The sequence below is a fragment of the Microtus oregoni genome, unplaced genomic scaffold, assembly GCF_018167655.1.
Source record: "Microtus oregoni isolate MIOR12 unplaced genomic scaffold, Mior012 000026F_ref0000081, whole genome shotgun sequence".
Classification (NCBI taxonomy): domain Eukaryota; kingdom Metazoa; phylum Chordata; class Mammalia; order Rodentia; family Cricetidae; genus Microtus; species Microtus oregoni.
In genome coordinates this window covers 29,228,911-29,253,946 of record NW_024543085.1, presented here as the reverse complement: position 1 = coordinate 29,253,946, position 25,036 = coordinate 29,228,911, and the positions used below count along the sequence as shown (strand labels likewise).

At 39.9% G+C, this 25,036-nt stretch overlaps 1 protein-coding gene across 1 annotated transcript in view; it reads right to left on the bottom strand.

The window, feature by feature from the left end:
• Exoc4 (exocyst complex component 4) overlaps positions 1-25,036 on the bottom strand; it is a 714,919-nt gene that overhangs the window by 98,492 nt on the left and 591,391 nt on the right. The window contains exon 14 of the mRNA XM_041675392.1: positions 20,693-20,871. Coding sequence (XP_041531326.1) covers positions 20,693-20,871 — 179 coding nt within the window. The remainder of the gene's footprint in view (positions 1-20,692; positions 20,872-25,036) is intronic.

Here is a 25,036-nt window from a genome sequence, read left to right as displayed (position 1 = left end):
ACTTAATTCTAGATCAAGGATATGAAGACTGTTTTGAATACACCACAGAGAAATACCAAAAGGAAGCATAATTTTAATCATACATTTTATTCTCCATAGTTGTCACATTAGGAGAAAAAAAAGTATAGTGGACTACCAGTCAAAAAGGTAGGTTTTTTTGGGGGGGAGGGGTAAGAAAATGGATAGAAAACATTCTGTGTGGTCAAATTGACTAACTATAACTAAGAAACGTGGTTTTCCTCATCATGTTCTACTGGAGTAGAACATACATAGTCACAATTGTTCGCAATTTTTCTACAAAGAAATAATCTTTTCCTGTCTCTTGACCCTACAGTGGCTGGGTGACATTGGCTGACAAGATATGGCTGAAGTTAGGTTGGACAAATTCAAGAACCTAAGCTTAGGTTTGCCTTCATGAAATTTTCCCGAGTCTTTGCTACATTTCAGCAGTCCAGGATGAAAGACCACAGGGAAGGCGGGTGAGGTAGCCCCAGCTGAGGTGCCCAGCTGTCTGAGGATCATGGAAGATAAAAAGTGGTCAGGAGGCTCACTGAACTCTGGTAAATATTTGCTTCGCAGACAAACGACCAAAATCTTGGGTTCCCACACACTCAAAAGCCATGTTTTGCTTGTTTTTGGCCCTGCCATGCTTCACTCTGCAAAGACTAAGGCATACAGAAGAGCTTTCAGGCAGGAAGGACACAGGCTATCCTCTGCTTCACTGTGGAAGCATTCTCTCCTACCTAGCAGCCTTTCCTCTTCTACTCACTGGAAGGACACAGGCTATCCTCTGCTTCACTGTGGAAGCATTCGTTCCTACCTAGCAGCCTTTCCTCTTCTACTCACTGGAAGGACACAGGCCATCCTCTGCTTCACTGTGGAAGCATTCGTTCCTACCTAGCAGCCTTTCCTCTTCTACTCACTGGAAGGACACAGGCTATCCTCTGCTTCACTGTGGAAGCATTCTCTCCTACCTAGCAGCCTTTCCTCTTCTACTCACTGGAAGGACACAGGCTATCCTCTGCTTCACTGTGGAAGCATTCTTTCCTACCTAGCAGCCTTTCCTCTTCTACTCACTGGAAGGACACAGGCTATCCTCTGCTTCACTGTGGAAGCATTCTTTCCTACCTAGCAGCCTTTCCTCTTCTACTCACTGGAAGGACACAGGCCATCCTCTGCTTCACTGTGGAAGCATTCTTTCCTACCTAGCAGCCTTTCCTCTTCTACTCACTGGAAGGACACAGGCCATCCTCTGCTTCACTGTGGAAGCATTCGTTCCTACCTAGCAGCCTTTCCTCTTCTACTCACTGGAAGGACACAGGCCATCCTCTGCTTCACTGTGGAAGCATTCTTTCCTACCTAGCAGCCTTTCCTCTTCTACTCACTGGAAGGACACAGGCCATCCTCTGCTTCACTGTGGAAGCATTCTTTCCTACCTAGCAGCCTTTCCTCTTCTACTCACTGGAAGGACACAGGCCATCCTCTGCTTCACTGTGGAAGCATTCTTTCCTACCTAGCAGCCTTTCCTCTTCTACTCACTGGAAGTTATGTCTAATTATGCCAGACTTTCTGAGACAATTCACAGACCTCATGCAGTAAAGAATCCAAAGAGTAAGATCATGAAAAGCAATGGCAGTACTGGGCATGGTAGAGCACACCTTTAATCCCAACACTCAGGAGGTGGAGGCAAAAGAATCTCTGTGAGTTCAAGGCCATCTGGTTTATTTAGTAAGCTCTAGGATGGCCAAGGCTAGGTAGAGACCCTGTTGTGTATGTGGGGGGCAGTGCTGTTACCCTAGTCCTTAGCCTTTCCGGGCCTTTCACTACATACCCTAACAGAAGTGATTTTGAAGTCCAGATTACTAGTGTGTGTACATCTAGTCATTTACAATTTATACGTGTTTATTATGTTATGAATATACACCCTTCCAAAACCTGAAAAAAAAAACCATTCTCAGACAAGTTAAAATGGGGCAAATAAAGTTCTTAAATGTCTACCCAACCATAAGAGCTTTAAGTCACATTGCCCAATAGCTCAGGGCATATATAATCTTAGGACAAGCAAGATTCATGTTGATTTTAAATAAAAATCCTTATTTCAGGTAATGCTTTTGACTCATTTAAGTTCTTGGCCAATTTTCAGCTATTTGATTCGTCTGTTTTACTAATCAGACACAGAAAACTCACAAAGGGCCCTACTAAGTGTAAGATTGGATCTTTAATTCATGGTTTTCCTGTGAGCAATTTAGGAAAGTGAACTTAGTAAAAACTAAATATGGAACATTAGCAAACACTCCTCTACCTACGATTCAGGGAACACTGTGAAAGAGGGTGCAGAAAGATTGTAAGAGCCAGAAGATCAGGACTATTTCAGTTTTGTTTCCTGCTATCCTCAGAAGCTATACAAATAAAGTCTCACGACCACTGAAATGTTGAGATGAACAAGGACGAACAAAGATGAACATGCCACATGGGATGGAGAAAAGCCCATAATGCCTCAATCCTAACAAAAAACTAAAGGCAACTGAGGAAATCTGGGAACAGAAAGATAGTCTTTCTCAGGAAAGAGCACACAAATTGATTGTTCAGAACCAAATGGTCATCCTCCCAAACAGACATACAAGTCATATGCTATAGCCTCAATAGGTTATATATAGGAATATATATGTATATAAAAATATATGTACATGTACAACAACCATTAATGGGAAAAGAGGCCATGAATTTGAAGAAAAGGGAGGGTATATAGGAAGGCTTGGAGTGGGGGGAAAAGGAAATTATATTATTGTATTATAATCTCAAGTCAACCAACCAACCAACCAACCAAACAAACATAAAATTAAATATACGACAGAAAATGTAGAAATCTAGTTCACTAGACACTTTCCCAAAAGGAAAACAACAACAAAAACAAACAGTCAAAGGATGCCATAGTTAGCCTATTTGTTTCAGAATCCTTAGCTTCATTTTCTCTCAAGATACTTTACTAACAGTGCTCAATATATGGCCTAAATGAAAATCCTATGCAATTTCTAATAATTAAGACCAGTGAATTTTATATAATTTATTTACTGTTTTAGTTTTTAAAAGCATATACAAATAATAGTCTCACGTTTTGGTTCCTGTGGCCTAATATATTGTATCACATATTCCTAGAAGGTATGTAGTCCATACTGATAAAGGAACAGGCAATTTAAAGTTTAATTATAAATATTAAATTTCTTAGAAGTGAAAAAAGAAAGCATCATCCATAAGTTTTTATTTTAATTTTTATTACAAGAGGAGAAAAGGAATAACTATTTATTTGAAAGGACAGCAGTTAGGAGGCATAAGCCCCATTGTTAGTCAAATGTGCACTTATGCAAACACCACTACTTATGAACCAAATAATGAACCCTATACACCAGGTCAGGAAAAATGTGTAGAACATATAGATCTGGGAATGTATAAACACTATCATTGTTTTCATTTATAAGAAAAAATACTAAGCTTTTCTTCAGAAGACATCAAGCAATAAGGGAGCTGTGAGGCAAGTAATAAGTACAAAAACATGAAGGACACTTGGTGTCAAAATATTAATGTCTATAGCTCCATTTCTGTGTATATACCCAAAAGAACTCAAAGCAGAAATCTGGATGCTGTGGGATAATTCTCTTGTACCCTGTAAAGATTTGTCACTTCTCTTGGTTTTATAAAATGTTGATTGGTCAGTAGCCAAGAAGGAATTATAGGCGGGGCAACCAGACTAGGAGAATTCCGGGAAGAGGAAAGGCAGAAAAGCAGTCACCAGCCAGACACATAGAAGCAAGAAGAGAATGCCTGAGAAAAGGTACCAAGCCGTGTGGCTAAACACAGACAGGAATTATGGGTTAATTTAAGTTGCAAGAGCTAGTTAATAATAAGTCTGAGCTAATAGGCCAAACAGTTTATAATTAATATAAGCCTCAGTATGTTTCTTTGGGGCTAAATGGCTATGGGACTAGGTGGAACAGAAAATTCTATTTATACTTGAATGTTTACATACTCATTTTCATAGCATGACTGGCAATAGCCAAAATGTGTAAACAACCCTAAGTGTCCCTTGGTGGATGAGCGGAAAAACAAAAGATGGCATATTCACACAATAGACTATTATTCAGTCTCCAAAACAAAGATATTCTGACACACATCACATAAGGACGGATCTTTAAGTTTCCTAAAATAAGCTAGCCACAAAACAAAAACTCTATAGAATTCCACTTTCAGAGAGTAGAATACTGGTTGCTAGAGGCTGGGAAAAAAGAAGGAACAATTTAACAGGTACCTAGCTTTCCTGTTTTCAAAAGAGAGAAAAGTCCTGCAGACAGATGATGACAATGTTTGTACAACTTTTACAGTTGTAAATATACCTAATACCCTTGAACTGCCATTAACAATGGCTGAAATAGTAACAAAAAAGAGTAAGTTCCATTCCTAGCTAAAGCTCTTAAAAGGGGAGAGGAATCTGAACTCATGTTTTGTGACCGGGAAGGCAGCAGAGAAGGGGTCAGCAGGGAGCTGCATCATCTGTCTCTCCTGCGAGCCAGGCCCGGTTGAAGCACTGGCATGTTTTAATAACAGTGATTATATAAGCTTACTCCAATGCAGATAGAACTCCTGATGTTAAAGGCTCAGAGCTCTAGAGCAAATAGGGGCTCGGGAAATAGACTGCACTTTATCTTCTTGTTACAATAATACAGCAGCTTTTTCAGTTCCTCATGGCTTGACATACTGAAGTAAAAGTTTACAGAAGTTACTCATGAGAATTAGGGGTTTAACATCGAGCTCCACTTATTGTGGTTATGAATAAACAACACCTCCCTCATGCCTGAGTTCCCAGGCCACATGGAGCTTGGAAAGCTGCTAAACTTAAGAGCTCAAGGAAATCTAGTTAGAGTTGCAATACATCAACGATCTCTAGACAGTGACGTCAAGATAGCAAGCAGAAAGTCTCAGCCATCAGTGGGAGGGTAAGAGACAAAAACAGGATACAGATCGGGGCATTTCTCCAAAGACACTGTGGGCAAACACTGGCAGTACAGTGGGAAAGTCACAACTAAAATGGTCTCAGGAGGAGGAGAGCTTCAATAGGAAGCAGAAGAAGACAGACATTACCGTTTATTGAGTTCACTGTTTGCTGGGCACTGGAATAGGTGTTGTGCATACATTAGTTGGCTTGAAACTCCAAGAAATCCTACCAGGGCTTTAAAATATGGATGACACATTTAGCAATGGTAAGTACTTTGCCCACTTCACCTGTTGGGATATGTTGGTACCAAAATGCAAGTCAGGCAGGGCGGTACAAAATTAGGTGCTGAGTTGGTTTCAGTGTTTCATGGGTGGGGCTGGGCCAGTGGGGGAAAATTGGGACATGGTGTTTAAGAAAATGACAGCAGGTGTGTGTGGGGAGAGTTTGGCCAACAGTGATTCTTGAGGCAGCCATCTGTCCGTGGGTGACCCATGCTCTGCTTTCCAGAGAGGCTGATGCAGCAGCACATGCAGAACTCACGTAGGGGTGTTTCTCCAGCACACTTCCAAGATTTCTGTGAAAATGCAAACGACTGTTGGCCTGAGCAAATGTGTTAATTAGGTTTGTGATGCCGTTGACCGGATGACATGTGATGGTAGACCTTGGGTACACTGCCTTCTGAAAGCAAACTAGAAGGAAGCCCTAGGCACATCCCGCCCCTGAATAGAGTTTGAACAAAAACCATTCTTATATAGCCAATTGCCAAAGTTCTTATTATCAGTAAAAAAAGGACTACAAAGTCATTTTTATTTTGTTAATAAAATTCATAAAACTTAAAATTAAAATGCTTTTTTCTTTTTCTGGTCTTTGAGGAGATGTCACTGTACAAATATACCTGCCATAAACTTATTTTTTATTATTTCTCTAAAAAATGGGAGACACTATCTTGCAATACACAGGTCCTCAGCAGGCCCAGGAGAGAGCTCCCGGTGGAGGAAGCTGTGGCCATTTTATTCTGACCCATTGCCTTAGTGAGTTCTCACTAGAAAGAAGGGATTTCGCCTCAGTTAGAAACCCTGAACAAAATACAAACACTTAAGGTATGTGTTCTAGGCCTGGCTCAGAGGCAGATAAAGTACATGGCTGCTTTAAAACAACCCTTCCAGAACCATAGATGGCCTGAGTGCTCAGAATGAAAACAGTTAACGTTCTCAGTAATGAGCTACTCATGGCAGGAAGGCGCTGCTGTTTGAATGGGCATCTCCTCCTGGGTGTCGGGCTAATGACTTTATCATCCTCCTTTCAGGAACTTTCTCATCTGAGAACGTCTGTGTTTACAGAGAGATCCACTTACACTGCTTATCAGCACCACTCTGAGGTTCTATAATATAATAATTCTGATAATACCTGTCTTGTCTTCTAAGCACATCAGACTTTGCAACACCCTCATCTTTAACCACCACACGCTGTGTGTTTTAGCAGCAAGGGAGGGATGCGGGGGTCCAAGGAGGTACGGGATATGCATACGTTGCTAAAATAAAGAGGATAAAAAAAAGGGGGAAATCCCCAACTGCAATTAAAATGCAGCAGCCCTTCACCTATGTCCCGGTGCAAGTTAATACAGGCACTTCCAATAACTTTAATCTCTAAGTGGTGATTGTTGGGAAAAAAAAGAAATCAAGTTTGCGGTTTTTTTTTTAAAGACAAGAGGAAAGAAAATGACTTGTCATATCTGGCTGGTTTAGAAATATAAAATCCAATTCTGAAGAAGCAGAGATAAGGAAAGTGCAGTGGAAGAACCATCAGCTTAGCAAACACTAAATAATGAACAATGCAGAGACTGTCCAGTGTGATAAAATGCTCCATTAGAGGGGCTGCTTTAAATGAGTGATAATTGTGGCACATCCACAGTGAAAGGTTATTGAATTTTTATCTGCAGAAAAAGCTTTTGACAGACTTGCTAGAAAAGTCACCTACAAATAGCACCTTCTTTAGATGAATTTGTCCAAAGGGGTTTTCCGGCATGTAGCATCTCTCTGATATTTGCGGGATTCTGCTTTTCTCAAGGATCAGATCAGATAGTCTGGGTTTCTATGAATCTCTTTGTTTTTTCATCAGCCTTCTAGAAAAGTCCCCATTATTCTTCCTTTCATAAAAATTGAATTAAGTTGTTAGGTAAAAACTCAGTCAAATCCACTCAGGACTCAACAACCAGAGTTTAAAGGCATTAGTGCCCAGAATTAACTGCTATTAGCAAGCAACATGGTGCCTTGGAGACTTACACCTGACATTCCTTTTCCTTATAAGAACATGGAGGTCTTTTACATTTTTCTGCATAATTTCTAACATAAATTATATTGTTGGATTTAAGATAATAAAAGAAACTTTCCTTGAACACATGACAAAGAGTCTTTCGAAACCTGTCCTCTGGGGGTGGGGCCAGCCACAGCGCTCCAGCTTCAAAGCTGGTGCAGGGATGCCGAGGTTGATTCCTCCCACCCTTCCTTTCAGGGTACATGATGCCACTTAGGGAGGCCACAGACACCGCAGAGTCTCCACCTTGTTGCTGTAATTATGGGGCAGCTTGAGAATGGTCCTCTTTGTTTATGTGTCAAAACAGAGGCCCCTATCACAGGCGACTGCTGGACATCATGCCACACTCTGAAAACAGATTTAATCACCCTTTTTTTGACCTTGGGCAAAAGATCAAACTTCTGCGCTCCATGATCATTCTTTGTTAAACTAAGAGAATAAAAGCTGGCCTGCCAACTAGAGCTGCAGGCAGGGCTGTGTGATTAAGAATTAATGTCTCTAAAGGTCTCTTAAACCATACACTCCGTGTAGTGCCACTAACATCATCATGCCGTCCTTTGCGGCTGTCTCAAACACCCTCCTCTGGCAGGTTAGGAGAGTTTCGTGTGTACCACCAATGAACACAGAAGTTTTCTGAAGCAGATCCTGTTTAAATTTAGAGCGTTTTCCTAAATTCAGTCCTACTCAGTGATGGAGATTTCTTGCATGAAATCAGTCAGTCCTTCTCCCTGCCCCCCCTCCACTTCTTAAGTTCCTGTCGAGATTCATCTCTCTTCACCCAATACATTTTCTAGCAGAGACAAACTGTGTCAAAGGTGAAGACACTAAAAAGCACGTCTTTCTCCAGTGGCGTTCATTAAGTCACAAATTTACACTGGCTCTTAGGCTTATGCCAAGCTTTAAGCACCGAGTCATCCACAGGAGCTGAGATTTAACAGTACAATGAGTGCCTGCAGGTCCTGGCTTTATGTTCCTCACTGTAACACTTGGACCATTTGGCATTCAAATTGGTCCCTTCAGATTTATGGTTTAAGCTGTGCCACCACAGAAGCCATCCCTCCTTGCTCTTCTACAGGGTGTCTGTTTAGCCCCGGGAAGTTTGCACCCTCTTTTAGGGTGGGCCTGCAACTTCAGTTCATTTTAGAGCTCTTTTATTTTCCAACTTCTGCCTCCCATTTTTGCCAGAGATTTTCATTTATGTTTATTCTTCCCGTTTCCATTTTATAGTTTTGTTTGCAGATACAATCATTCAGCTGGAAGCTTCCAGCCACCATACTTAAGCAGCCATGATATTATCATATTTTAATAAAATATTTCCCTTATGGATACAAATGTTGGCACTTACAAAGAAATAGCCAAATAATTCTTTATGGGCAGATACTTGGGACTTTGTAATTACACTGGAACGCCCACAGCACTAGCCTCCTCTAGCTCTACCATTGATAACTGCCTCCTTACAGAGTGGGTGGAGGCTCTGCTCCCCAATCAGGACTTGGGACAAGACAAAGAACATTATAAAACATCATCACACTGACAACAGAGAACTAGCTTAGGTCCTCAGGACAAAGAAGAGCAGGACACATTCTATATTAACTAGAAAGAAGCTATGTGAGGATTGCTTAAAACAAACAAAGAAACAAAAAACCCATAGGAAGTCCCCAAGAGTTCCCCCGAAGCTTGGCATCAATCCACAGTCATAACACATACCAATAAGAAGCAGCCAGCAGCCAGGTGGTACTCCTTATTACACTCAGGGGAAGCATCATCTCCACTAATCTCAGAAGGCAGAGTCTAACAACCAAATACCCTGACCACAGCAACTTTTATGCCGTTCTTGGGTGTTCCCTGCAACAGTTCTCTTGTTATAAGTTTCAATGCGTTTGTAAAAATCAACACAGCATAAGTAAGCCTGAGAATGAGCAAAAATTATCAGTTGGTGTTTTTGCCTCAACAGAACAGGATTAGTTGTTAAGTCAGGTATAACATGGAACTGTATTTGGATGTTCATTTAATGAAAGGAAGGCGTATACAGAACTATAAAAAATGTTAATTAGAGAAGCCCCAAACAAACTCAGAGATGGCCAGTGGGTCGGAAACTCATGAACGAAATATGTCACCAATGGTAATAATTTTCTTAGTAAACAGCACAACCATGAAATTAAACAATGATTTTGAAAACTACCATCAAGAAAAGAAGAATGATAGGAAGTAGAGATAGAATGAATCCATTTTAGGGAATGACAGCTACTAACACCAGAAAATGATGATGGGACTAGAAAATGCAAGCACAGAGAGATGATTAAAGACTCTAAACATACAGAGGTAGGCTCAGGCAGACCAAAGGGGGATGTCTGATAATACAGCACAAGTATTTGGAACTTGTAAAAATGTGATTAGGACCAGGGGAATGCTGGCTTACTGGTTTACCAAAAGCAAAACTGAAATGGGACAATAGCCCATGGGACACTATTATTCTCATTTGTGTCATTTCAGAACATCTGGGAAATTAGCATCTCATTTTTGTTAACCAGCAGGGCACAAGAAGTCCAAGATAGTGAATTCTTGAGCGAAAGAATCCAGATTCCACTTTAGAAGGTGTTAAAGCATATAGTAGGTAATATCTGAGCATGTACTGGAGTACCATATCTGCACCCCTTCTAACTATATTTTCAATGATACAATTGCCTGGTACCTGTTTCTATATTCATTCAACAGGTTTGGCAACTGAAGCCTTTTGTGTTAGGAGAAACTCCTGTTCTCATTTAGCACCTTCAGAAATATAAAAAGAACATTTTAATTATCAACCATTTTGGGCAGCAGGCTAATAACTGCTAAGTCCAAATGAGTCACTGTGCTGACCTTATCTCTACACACAGTCTGTGACGACACAGAGCGAACCAAAAGGTGAGTGATCAGCCACCCAGCTGGACACCCCAGTATCTAGACTCTAGGTACCAGGGCAAAACCCCGGGCTCCTCCCCCACCTGCCTCAGCTTCATTAGCCAGCCAGCAGGCAAGCCTCCTGTGGGTAGGTTGCTCCAACACCCTTCCCCATCAATCAGACCCTATAAGCTACAAATCCCACTCCACCATGAAACCCACCCATATCCATGACCTCAGAGAATCTCTGACACACACACACACACACACACACACACACACACACACACACACTATGACTGCACAGAGCAGGAACAAGAGGTGAATGACCAGCTCCCCTGCTGGACAGCCCAGTCTCTAGGCCCTTGGTACTGTGGCAAGACCCCGGGCCCCTTCCCCACTTGCCTTAGCTGCACTAGCCCCCCAGCAGGCAAGCCACCTACAGGCAGGCTGCTCCAACACCACCCCATTAACCAGATCCTGTAGCTTAAAAGATCCACTCCACCCCCACACCCACCCATCCCCGGAGACCTCAGCGACTCTGTGAGACACAGACAGCAATCGCAATAATCGGTTCAAGAGAGGATCCCTGAGACACAGATACTGATTGCAAGGATTGGACCAAGAGGCAAAGATACTGCCAGGACCAATTGGAGGAAGAGATGGATAGACACCAGTGCAAGAATTCATTCAACAACTTAAAAGCAACATGCTAACACCAGAACCCAGTGGTCATACAACAGGAAGACCTGATCATCCTAACCTAGAAGAAGCAGAAGAAAACTATCTTAACTATAACTTTATGAAGATGATAAAGATCCTTAAAGAGGAAATTAAAAATTGCCTTAAAGAAATGAAGAAAAGGAAAACAAAAAATTGGAAGAAATTATTAAATCTCTTAAAGACCCCCCCCCCCAAAAAATCAAGAAAAAACAATCAACCAGGTGAAGCAAACAGTTCAAATTGTTCAACAATTGAAAACAGAAATAAAGGCATTAAAGAAAACACAAACTGAGGGAATTCTGGGTAAATTAACAAGAACTACAGAAGCAAGCATAACCAACAAAATACAAGAGATGAAAGAGAGAATCTCAGGCATTGAAGATATGAGGGGAAATAGATTCATTGGTAAAAGAAAATGTTGAATTCAACAAATTCTTAACATCCCGGAAATCTGGGACACCATGAAAAGACCAAACTTTAGAATAGGGATAGAAGAAAGAAGAATTCCAGCCCAAAGGCACAGGAAATATATTCAACAAAATCATAGATGAAAACTTTCCGAACTTAAAGAAGGATATGCCTATGAACATATAAGAAGCTTATAGAACACCATACATATTGGACCAAAAGAAAAAAGGTCCCTTTCCATATAATAATCAAAACACCCAACATACAGAATAAAGAAAGAATATTAAGAGCTGCAAAGGAAAAAAGGCCAAGTAAGATTTAAAGGCAGACCTATCAGAATTACACCTGACTTCTCAATGGAAACCCTGAAGGTCAGAAGGTCCTGGACAGATGTGCTGCAGACACTAAGAGACCATGGACACAAGCCCAGACTACTATGCCTAGCAAAACTTTCAATAACCATTGATGGAGAAAACAAGATATTCCATGACAAAACCAGATCTAAACAACATCTGTCCGCAAATCCAGCCTTACAGAAAGTACTAGAAGGAAAACTTCAACCCAAAGAAGTTTCGTGCACCCACAAAAACACAGGCAATAGATAACCTCCCACCAGCAAACACCAAAGAAGGCAAACACACAAACACTATCACTGAAAAATAAGAGGAATTAGCAACCACTGATATTAATAATCGTTTTTTCTGTTTTTTTTTGAGACAGGGTTTCTCTGTAGCTTTGTGGTCATTAATATGTCTTAATATCAATGGAATCAATTCACATATAAAAAGACAGACTAACAGAATGGATACAAAAACAGGATCCATCCTGCTGCATACAAAAAACACACCTCAACCTCAAAGACAGACACTACCTCAGAGTAAAGGCTTGAGAAAAGATTTTTCAATCAAATGGACCTAAGAAACAAGTGGGTGTAGCTATCCTAATATCTAACAAAACAGACTTCAAACAGAAGAGATGGAGAAGGACACTTCATATTCATCACAGGAAAAATCCATCAAGATAAAGTCTCAATCCTGAACATCTATGCCCCAAATACAAGAGCACCCACATATGTAAAGGAAACATTACTGAAGTTTAAATTGCACATCAAACCCCACACAGTAATAGTAGGAGAGTACAACACCCCACTCTCCCCAATGGATAGGTCAACCAGACAGAAACTTAAGAGACAAATAAAAGAACTAACAGATGTCATGACTCAAATGGACTTAAGAGACATCTATAGAATATTCCATCCAAACACAAAAGAATATTCCTTCTTCTCAGCACCTCATGGAACCTTCTCTAAAACTGACCACATACTCAGTAACAAAAGAAACCTCAACATACACAAAAAATTGGAATAATCCTCTGTATCTTACTGGATGACCGAGCCTTAAAGTTAGAATTCAACAACACTAATTTCAGAAAGCCTACAATCTTATGGAAATTCAACAGTGCTCAATTAAGTCACTCCTGAGTTAAGGAAGAAATGCAGAAAGAAATGAAAGACTTCCTAGAATTCAACAAAAATGAATATACAACATACCCAAACCCATGGGACACTATGAAAGCAGTGTGAAGAGGAAAGTTCATTGCCCTAAGTGCCTACATAGAGAAAGTGGAGAAATCTCACACCAGCAACTTAACAGCACACCTGAATGCTCTAGAACAAAAAGAAGCAAACTCACCTAGAGGAGTATATGACAGGAAATAATCAAATTGAGGGCTGAAATCAACAGAATTGAAACAAGAAAACAATACAAAGAATCGATAAAACAAAGAGTTGGTTCTTTGAGAAAATCAACAAGATAGACAAACTATCCAAACTAATGAAAAAGCAGAGAGAGAACATCCAAATTGACAAAATCAGAAACGAAGGACATAACAACAGACACTGAGGAAATCCAGAGAATCATTAGATCATACTTCAAAATAAAATGTAAAAAAAATTAACAATTTTCTGGATATGTACCATATACCAAAATTAAATCAAGACCAGATGAACAATTTAAATAGACCTATAACCCCTAAGGAAAAAGAAGCAGTTAACAAAAGCCTCCCAACCAAAAAAAGCCTAGGGCCCCGATGGTTTCAGCACAGAATTATACCAGAACTTCCAAGAAGAGCTAATACAATACTCCTCAAATTATTCCATACAGAAGGAACATTGCCAAACTCTTTGTATGAGGCTACAGTTACCTTGATACTGAAGCCACACAAAGACTCAACCAAGAAAGAAAATTACAGACCAATCTCCCTCATGAACATTGATGCAAAAAATACTCAATAAAATATTGGCAAACTGAATCCAAGAACACATCAAAAAGTCATCCACTATGATCAAGTTGGCTTCATCCCAGAGATTCAGAGATGGTTCAACATAAGAAAATTTATTTATGATCAATGTAATCCATCATATAAATAAACTGAAAGGAAAAAACCTATATGATAATCTCACTAGATGCTAAAAAAGCATTCCACAAAATCCAACACCCCTTTATGATAAAGGTCTTGGAGATATCAGGGATACAAGGAATGTGTCAAAACATAAATCCAGTATACAGCAAGTTGACAGCCAACATCAAATTAACTGTAGAGAAACTAAAAGTGATTCCACTAAAATCAGGAACAAGACAAGTCTGTCCAATCTTTGAGTACTATGTTGAATAGCCAGAGAAATAAGACAACAAAAGGAGATCAAGGGGATACAAATTGGAAAGGAAAAAGTCAAATTTTTGCTATTTGCAGATGATATGATAGTATGCATAAGTGACTCTAAAAATTCAATGAGGGAACTCTTACAGCTGATAAACACCTGATGTGGGATTCCCGTCTGTGTGCTGTGATTACCACTGGTTAATAAAGAAACTGTCTTTGCCTGACAGGGTAGAACAGAACTAGGTGGGGAAAACTAACATGAATGCTGGGAGAAAGAAGGCAGAGTCAGAGAGAAGCCATGTAGCCCGGCCAGAGTCAGACGCTGGACTGGAGAGAACTTTACCCAGTAAGCCACAGCCACGTGGCGATATGCAGATTAATAGAAATGGGTTAAATTAATATTTAAGAGCTAGCTGATAAGAAATTAGAGCTAATAGGCTAAGCAGTGATTTAATTAATACAGTTTCTGTGTGGTTATTTTGGGAGTCTGGGTGGCCGGAAAATGAACCAATGGCCCCCTACAACCAACACCTTCAGTAATGTGGCAGGATACAAGATCAACTAAAAAAAATCAGTAGCTCTCCTATACACAAATGACAAAGGGGCTGAAGAAGAAATCAGAGAAACATCACCATTCACAATAGCCACAGATATTATAAAATATCTTGGGGTAATATTAACCAAAGAAGTGAAAGACCTGTACAAGAACTTAAAGCCTTTGAAGTTGAAGATATCAGAAAATAGAAAGATCTCCCATGCTCTTGGATAGGTAAGATTGACATAATAAAAATGGTAATCCTACCAAAAGTAATCTATAGATTCAATGCAATCTCCTTCAAAATTCCAACACAATTCTTCACAGACCTCAAAAGAACAATACTCAACTTCATATCAAAAAACAAAAAACCAAGGATAGCTAAAACAATCCTGTACAATAAAGGAACTTCGGGAGGCATTACCATCCCTGACCTGATATAGAGCTCTATTATTACAGTTACAGTAATGAAAACAGCTTGGTATTGGTATAAAAACAGACATACACAAAGCAAAATCAACAAAAACCCAAACCAAACAAAAACCTGGGAAACTGGGGGTCAGGGAAGTAGGAAGGATTTGATCAAAAAATCATACATGAATGTATAACATTCTCAAGTAATAATTGAAAACAATGAAAAACCACAAGGGAAGTCTAGGAAACCATTGGTCTTAATGAGCCAAGGAGACATGATGGCTACATTTACTATGATATCCTGGACAGGCTCCCGGGACAGAGAAAGAACACTAGACCAAAACTAAGAAAACTTAAACTATAGACTTCAGTCAACACCAATACATCAGCACTGGCTCATTAGTCAAGACAAATAGTCTTTCTTAACGGAAGAGTTAACAAAGAGGGCATTTGGGAATGAAGTGTATGGGGGTGTCTCTGTGCTGTCTTTGAAATCTGAAGTCTAAATATACGAAAGCATTTATTTTTACTTTAATAAAAGTTGATTTAGGCTCCCCATGATGGATCTATTAGCATGACTGTGGTGTCTGACTGCCTGGCCTACTTGATGACTGTGAGATGAACTCAAAGAGTAGAAGTGTCAGTAGGACAGCCAAGGTTTGAGAAAACAAAGAACCATCTTATATTGGCTGACTTCAACATAAAAAAAAAAAAACCAAACAACTGAATATAGTGAAATAATTAGATTTTAAGAGAAGTCACCTGGGGTTGTACAAATTTGTCATAAATAAAGAATTAAGTCCCTGCAGCTGTGGAACTTCTGTGCCTGACAAGGAGGGGAGAAACAGGAGCCCTCAACCATATCCTAGCCCTATAGGACTGAACTGCGAGGCCAAGAAGCTGGTTCATAGGGGAAGGGTCTGTGAGCACCCTTGCAGCTAGAGGATTCCCATGAGAAATAAGTCTGCTAAACTCTTATTGCTGTTGTAGCCTAGTCAATACATTGGAAACCTTTGTAGATTTAGGGTAGGGAGGCATATTCAATGAGTTTTTACTACCATGTTTACTGAGATTATGTGATCAATTACCCCTTCCCAACAGAAAAAAACAGCTTAGAAAATAGAGGGCCCATAACATATATCTCTGTTGGGGTGCATATGTGATTTAAGGGCTGAACAGTTCAAAGAGTTATTCAGGTTTCGAGTATGCTGCAAAGGCAGAGTATACGGACTTACTGTTAAAACATTCATCAGTGGGTGGGAGGACGAGCCGCAGCAATGTTTAATAGAGTGAGCTGATGATGAAGTGAAGTGGTCAGAAAGAGAAAATGACATTTTAACTTAATTGAAATAGCCCTGTAGGCTAGTGGAGACAGTGTGGCGCAGTGATAGATCTAGAATAGATTACGTAGCATAACAAGATAGAGTTTCTAATTAGAAAATGTAACACAAAATAAAGGGTGACACATTAATATTGATTACAACTCAGATGAATTTCAAAAGAGATATATGTAATAATTCCATGTACCTAAGACATAGAAATCTTGTTGAGGCACGAGAAGAAAATGATCAAAACTAATTAACTGAAGAGGACCTTGAACTTCTGACCCTCCTGCCTTCAACTCTGAAACTTTGGGATTACAGGCCAGTGTTACAATTCCTATTTTATGGGGTACTGGGGATTGAACCTGGGTGCTGTGCATGCTAGGCAAATAGTTTACTGAATGAGCTACATTTCCAGCCCTTTAGATACGTTTAAAGAGAAAATGTTGAACACTGGATTTTTGAATAAAACATAACCATGAATAAAGGACTAAGGAATATAGCCTTAATAGAAAAATATGGCCTCCTAAGTAGGAATTTAGCGTAAGTAGCACAATGCAGTTTATGACCAAGGAAGCTGTAGATCCTTAATCCTGGAGATTTGAACAAAATCCATGATAGAATGCAGGAAGTCTGTGAGAAAGCAGCCGGAGCAGACCCTGCCCCAGAGTCACCTTCCGGTCTGTGTATCAGAGGTATCCATATAGAGTCGAGAAATAAAGCCAGGCATTTACAATCACCTGATTCTCAACACAGATGGTAATCATACTGCAGAAAGGACAGTCCTTTCGACAGGAAACAAAGGCAAAACCAGACAACTGGGATTGTGTTAAACTTAAGCTAAAAAGCTTCTGAAGAGCCAAAGTCAACAGAGTGAACAGACAACTTACACATTGAGACAAACTACACTGCTAATAAGGGTTGACAGATAGAATGCATATGAAATTTTTAAAAAAGGCAATAAAAAACAAAGTGTACAGCATCCCCAAATAGATATTTCTTAAACACCTTAGAGAAGTTTAGAGAAGAATGGTGATTACTGGAGGCCGGGTGAAGAGGGCTGAGTGGCAGGAGGTATGTGCAATGTCCACCGTGAATGCGAATACTCGTTTGCTCATCAACGGGCCTGAGAACTTGAGTTCGATCACCAGAACTCACATGACAGAAAGAGAGAGTGACTTCTGCAAGCAGTCCTCTGACCTCCACACACATGCCATGCCACAATCATGTGTGCAGACACACAGCACACGCACAAGCCACATTCATGTGTGCAGACACACAGCACACGCACAAACCCAGCGGCCAGGAGAGGACATAGGATCCACTGGAGCTGTAGGTGCAGACAGCTGTGCACTGCTGATCTGGGTGCTGGGAACCAAACTCAGGTCCTCTGCAAGAGCAGCAAGCCCTCTTTATTGACAGGTTCTCTCTCTGTTCTCCAACTGAAAAACAATCTTAAGGGGAACATGTGCAAAGAAGTTGAGGAGGAGAACACCCTCAGGAGATGGAACAGCAACCATGGACTGTTGAAGTCCAAAGGTAACAGCAATATTTTCTGCAGGCAGCATCTAGAAAAGGGAAGGAGATCCCTTCGCATGTAAAGGAGACAGAGTGACATTTAGGAAAATATTAAAATAAATAGGAAAAAAATCACCCTTGGAAATGCCATTCACTCTGATCTCCTGGACAATCTGTGACCAACCATACTTTGCCACCAACAGATGATAATTTTCTCAGGAGGCCATGGCATGTTTCAGATGGGTGAGGATCCTGCTGTACTTGACTGAAGAGATGTTTAAAATGAAAATGACTTTCTGCCACTTGTCTCTAGTCCATTACAGTTGTAATGTGAGTTTAATGCAGCAAGGCATTTACCATAGCAAAGAGTTACCAGGGTGCGGAACAAGAAATAAGCCTGGTCCCCCTCATCTTGCTGGGCTTCATGCTTTCTAGTCTCTTGACCTGGAAGTACTTAAGATGATGTAATCTTTTGGTCTAGTTTTCAAAACAATAATAAAGAGCTGTCCTTTTTTAGACACACTCTGATGTAGAGTCACACCGACATGGGGCAATCAAAGTAGGCCAATAACACAATCTTCTTCTTTGTTCAAATGACGAACATCATTGGGCATCTCTCTGGGAATTCAAGAACCTGGAAAGTGGGGGCGAAATGGGTTGACTGTTCGCAAGATAAGTCAGGCTTGCTTGGTGCTTTGTTTTAACAAAGATACCAGAAGTAGTGATTACAGTTCACTTGGGTTGTGAACTGATTTTAAAACTGATGACAGTTAGTTAAATCACTCACTGGGTGGAATAATCACCCTGAAAGGAACTGAGAGGGTGGAACTTGTATTATAAAATGGAACTGAGCACACTAGACACAGTACTAATGGGCGTAGTTGAAGAAATCTTTGTCAGAATAACAGAGATGATTAAAGACATGAATTAGACATCAACTCCACTGGGTACTCTCAGTGACATGAACACAACAGCTAAATTGAGCAATTACAAAGTTAAGTGTAACTTGGAGAGCATCTTTCTCCTTCAGAAAACAGTTGATGTCAAGTTAGCTTAGCTTGTCTGCATTACTCAGTGGCTAGCTGCAAACGGTTTTGTCTTGTTAAACCCTTTTAGAATGGACAGATTAGACATCTGGCATGGTATGACACTCAAAATAAAAAATGTATTATAAAATATTATATATATAATATCTGTAGCTATATATATAGATATAGATATGCCACCAAACAAGCACATCCCTTCTAAACATCACTCAGAAATAAGCCTGCATCCACAGGAGCCAAAAGAAACTAGGAAAAGAGACACCTGGTCCCTTTTCAGAGCTGTTTGTAGTTAGCAAAGAGGAAATTAACTCTGACTTTTTAAGAGAGAGGAGGAACAGAGTGGGCCTGGGAGAGAAAAGGGATGATTTCAGTGGCTGCTTGTGAAGGAACTGTGATTAGGGATTGTAAAGTTGGAGTGGCCTTTCATAGATGGCTCTTTATGCAGCGTGTCAAGTGTAATACCAGGCCCAAACTACCCCGAACAGGTACATTTCTGTTTGTGCAGATTTCTGAGGCTGAATATGTATACTTTTATAATTAGATAAAACAGTATTTTAAATAAATGTGTAAGTGAAAAGTATACCTTTTAAAAAAAAATCAAAGCACATGATATGATTCCTCTCTGAACAATGCTTCTGCAACAGTTGTAAGGATGGAGATATGACCGCACTAGAGAGTAGAAGCAATGAGCCTTCAAGGGTTCTTACAGGCTACAGGCCTGTGTCTCACGGAACAGTTCACCTCAGTAGATTTCATCTACTCCTTTTGCATTTCTAGGCTGCAATTGTGATTATCCAAAAAATAAAAACACCTTACAGGGCACTGATAAACAACTGATTCCAAAGTTTACAGTCACAATAAGCACGGGCAGTTTCTTCCTAACGACCACCTGATTACTAGCCCTAATAGGACAGGGATAATCTTACTGCTCTCTTCCTGCCAAGAGTTTGCTTTTCCTTATTCTGCTTCCATCCCTCCATTTGCACATAGAAGCTTGCCTTCTCCTTTATCCACACCACTGTTCCTCAGCCTCTACTCTACATCATGCATACTGATGGACATGTGAAATGCTTTCTAAAGAGCATTTATTAATGGTTCAGCACTCGCTGCTCTTGCAGAAGGCCTAGGTTCAGTTCCCAACATCTACATGGGAACTCAGCCACCTGTAACTCCAGTCCCAGGGGACGCCACACCAGCTTTTGGCCTCCACAGGTACTAGGCACAGACACAGTAAATATACATAAATGCAGGAAAAATACATATACATAAATAAATCTTCATAAAAGCGTTTATTTTATAGCAATTAAAGTGCATGTGCCTTAAAGTTTTCTAATTATTTTCCTTTGACCAATTGGTCCTTGATCAAAGGGTTATCATTTTTATTTTATATCCTAATCTTCAATTTCTTAGAAATCTTTAACTGTTATCTCTCTTTTTCTTTTCCAGAATAATAGTCATCCTTATTACCTCTATTTTCTATTTCAATCACTTCTATTATTCTCTTTTTAGATACCTTTTATTAACTTTTATCTAGTTAGAGGAAGAATGTAACCATGCATTCAGGCTCTAAGAGAAATTGTTGGAAGGAAGACAAAAGGAATTGGTTTTATTTTTTTCTTGAGACTCAGTATTTCCATCTTACATGATGTTGTGTTTCTAGGGTTTAGCATGAAGCCAGGCTTCTCATACTCCACAGTAGGAAGCAGAGATGAGTTCTTCCCCAGATTCTCAAAGTGAGAGAGTTGCAGTGTAAACAAAATTCCCACACGGCTCTGACACCCTGGAGCATGCTCCATTAGAGACAAGCACACACTCATGTTCCAAACGGAAGCCCTCAGTCTGGCCCTGCAATCCCGTAGCAGTTGTCACCCTTCTTGTTACCTACTCTGAGATGTGGAGAGGTTGGCGAAAGCTGACTTTGTTCTGCCGGCCAGCCATTCCAGGCTTTCGTGCATGTTGGCCAAGGCTTTGAGGTCACTAACATCACGGAGAATGTCTTGTGGAGGAATAAGTTTGTCACCAAGGTTCCCAATTAGAACTTCAGATTCCTTGCCAAAGGCTGCCCTGAAAAGCAAATCAAAGCCACATCTCACTTACTGCTTGACAAAGGCTGGGGACAGGTTTCATTCACTTATTTTAAAAAGGATCTGAAGCAAATAAAATATAAGATTAATTCATGTTATTTAATCACTAGGACCCACATGACAGAAGGAAAGAACGGACTCTAGACAGTTGTCCTCTGACCACTCCCTCTTCCCTCCCACCCCATGGGGGTAATAATAAATATTGTTTTCAAGTTTTTGAAAATAAAAAATACAACTGTAATTGAAAATGACTATAATTCATATGGGGCTCATGTGGAAAAATTGTTCTTAGCTGTATATCATTAAACTAATATTATTCTCAATATTTAAAAAAAAGATTAATTCATGTTATGACACAAAATCTAGGAACAAGCAAAGTAGTGCAATGAAGGCATCTTTTAACTCACTGGATTTCCCAGAGCCCATTGTCTTCAAATGTTCTTAAGGGTGTGAGGAAGTTACACAGTGCAATAAAGGAACTCTGGAGACCACATGCCCAGACACAGCAGGGGTAACATTTTGGAAAATGAACTGCTTTATTTTCACAAATCTTTTATTCTAAGAGGGTGTAGAGGGAGAGGGGGAGAGAAAGGGGAGGGGAGAGACTGCTAAAATGAGAAGAGATGACTAGGAGTGAGGTTACACATAGTGGATAAGCAGAGCTGACATCAGAGGAAGTTGAGAGAGGTGCCTGGAACCTTTTCTAAGTCCTAAAGGCTTTTAAAACTCAAATAATCTTAGTGAACAGATGAGGAAGCTCTATTTAAATATAAAACCACAATTTCAGCTTAAGTAAACAGTGAGTAGTAACATAAAATACAATAAAAAGACTTTTAGTGGACATACAGGCACTTAAGAGGTGCTGTTCATTGTAACAGAAACCCTGCTGTGAATTAAATGTTAAAGATGTCTGACACTAAGTCATCACTCATGATTAACCTCATTTCAACAGAGGGTTATGTTCTTAAAAGGGAAAGTTACAGGTGACTGGCTGATTTGGATAAGTTGTGGTTAAGAGGCAATAAAGCATATGAACTGAGCATATGATATTTGAGTGTGTTGACAAACTCTGCCTGTGATCTGAGCAAAGATCTTGGGGTAACTGGCTCCCCAAGTGGCATATATCTAACTAGTTTCCAAGAGCCGTATGTGTAAAAGTTGTGCTGCGGCTTTAGAGTTGGAAAACTAAGGTGTGAAGCCCTAGTCAGCTGCTTGCTGAAGGTGAGATGTCGGACTTCCCTGCATGATGCATCTGGTGGTAATGGCACTGACCTCTTCTGAAATAAAATGAGGATTCGTTGAGGTGATTCTGAAAACTTTTCATTGGGAAAGTATCAATAATCATGAAAGCAGAATATTAACAAATCCAATGGCCATTCCAGTTTCAACACTAAGAACACACAGTCTTTTATCTTTCCTTTGTCCTCATCCTCTGCCCAGGAATATTTAAGTGCCTAACACAATGCCTGGTACCTAACAGAATTCATAATATTTTATATTTTAGTTATTATTTTCTTAGGGGCATTGATAAGGCTAGTTATTTATAATCAACTCAAGGTATGTACTTATAAATACACTTAAATAGTAAGAGTGAGCAGTGGGAACGAAGTCTCAAGGGGTAGTATGACAGATGGAAACTTCTAGTACTACAGTTACTCTAGAAGTGAATTACTGTCACAGGAATCACTGGTCTGTCACCTAGTTCTCACTATTCTAGTTTTACCTGGTAAAAGGCCCTTCTTATTATTGTGGTTGAAAGTATGACTGATGTCAAAATTATGAAACAAACAATCTCATTAAATTTCAGTGCCCACTTGCAAATGTGGTACTAAGTGCCATGTGATATGAAATCAGAGTTGTGTAGGAGGATCGTGGTAGATAAGGACTAATTTTGCCTACTCCATTTCTGGCATGCTGCCATAGCAACTGAGCTACACTGATTCTTCTCAAACTGGAGACCTCGAGAGTGGAAGTCACAGCTAACAACGATGGAGCCTAAAGGTGAGATGGCTGAAGCATACTGTGATATCATAGGTACCACACTTCAGCCCCCCAGACATTTTCTTCTGGTTTTCAGGTCAGAGGAACAGAAAATGAAGGCCTCTTTGATTAAGCTACTGTTATTTCTACTTTGCTAGTAGCAGTTAAATACAATTTTTAACATAATCGTCTAATAAGCATAAGTGAGGTTATACTCAGAAAAACTCCTCTGAGTTTTGTTATCCCTAAAAATCTAGTTACTGGGAAAAGCGAAACCTAAGTCTCCTTCATGATGTGAGGCCAGAAAACATCTATAATATCTTCCCTTGGGCCAGGCTGCAAATATTTACTTTTCTTAATATGTCCTTATAAATCAGCTTTTCCAGTACCTTAATCATCTTTGATAGATACAACACAAAAAATGTCTCTGAGCTGGGTGGTTAAAAAGCAACAAGGGAGGCGAAGAGCTTTGAAAGCCAGGCTTGGAGCCACTTTTATGCATGTAGGTCTAACTCTGGGTGGAATGTGACAATCAAGATGAGTATTTATGCAGAAGTCTAATCCGTGTGTGCAGGTCTAGGAGCCCCAGGCATGACTGTGTGCTTACAGCACGGGATGCTGGTCCTCTTCCCTCTGCATCACTGAGATTTGCTTAACCTCCTCAGACAGGAGAGCAATAGACTTAGAAAAACACAAACTGCCTCATGTTGAATACATAGTAGACATATCATTTGACAGGAATCCATAATCACCCCCTAACAACCTGGAAGACACACAGAAACCATGGCATGGAGAATAACTGATTGACAGCTATAACTATTTCACATACAAAAGCATTCCTTTGAGGATTTGTGTATGTGTGAAAGAGCCTGGAGGAAGATTTTTATGTGTTAAAAAATAACCTTAGGATTGCAGATTTATTTTCTAAACTCTGATTTATTAAATTATACCATATCTGTACTGTGAGGCCATTAGAAACTATTCAGTGGAGAATTCTTAATAGCACAGAAAATGTTTGGTGTGGCTTCTTTGTAATGATGATAGGTAGTTGGGTCAAATAAACTATTATTACACTAGGCACCAAGTATAGTCTAGGAATCCCAGGAGAGGAGACAGGAGGACACAGGAATCACAGACACTAGAACAAAATTAGGGGAGGGCGGTGAGCTTGTAGCTGGCCTTGAGTTGTGCCTCCAGCTTGCTAAAGACCTAACCAATGCTCCTGAAAATATCTCACAACCACACTGATATCTACCAACATCTGGATGAGAATTACTGCCTCTTTCTAGATTTGAATTTTTACAGTATTTATCTTCTTCCTATTTTTAAAAATATGTTATTTAATGGAGACGTACTTTTGAATGCCACAGGCAACAGAATAATTATATTGAGAAGGTGAGGGTAATAGGTACCTGGTAGTAACAGGTCCTCCCTCATCACTGCACAGAGATGACATGATGTCAGAAACAGAAAAGAAAACTTACAACGTCTATGTTTAAAGAACTGATCTCTAGGGAAGAGTACCCTTCAGATCCAGCTGGCCAACAAGCTCGTGCAGACCATGAAATTGAAGAAGTGTGGTAAGCCTCTTCAGTTTAAATTTTACCACACTTTTTAAAAAAATCTTTAAAGACCTTGATCTGACAAGGATTCATTTAAGAGAAATTTGCCAAGAGTGTTAAATCTGTTTAACTTAATTTTACCGCACAATTATAATCTTTAAAGAAAGTCTATCTGACAAGAATTCATTTCAAAGAATTTTGCAAAGGATGCACAAAATTGTCTCCATTTAGAACTTAAATAATTCTGTTATCTACTGAAAGGAAGGGGAAAAAAATCTGCATTTTCAGCAGGCTACAAGGAATTATGAAAGAAACATCATAAGTGGTTTCAAAAGTGATTGATTTGAAGATCTGAGCTGTATCAGACATGACACACACCCATTTCTGTGTCTTTCCCTGTGCCTGTTCCTAATCTTTTACTGCTGCTTCCAATTGCTGAGCTCAGCTTGGAGGTAAGGATCCTGGAGTATGCTGCCTCAAGTACAAGCCCACTGTGTTAAATGAAGTAAGAACAGAGAAGGGCAAGGACCTATGCTTGCGGCTATACATATAGACAGATTCCTTCCTTTCTGGTCTGCCATGTCCACATGTAACAGGCACCTG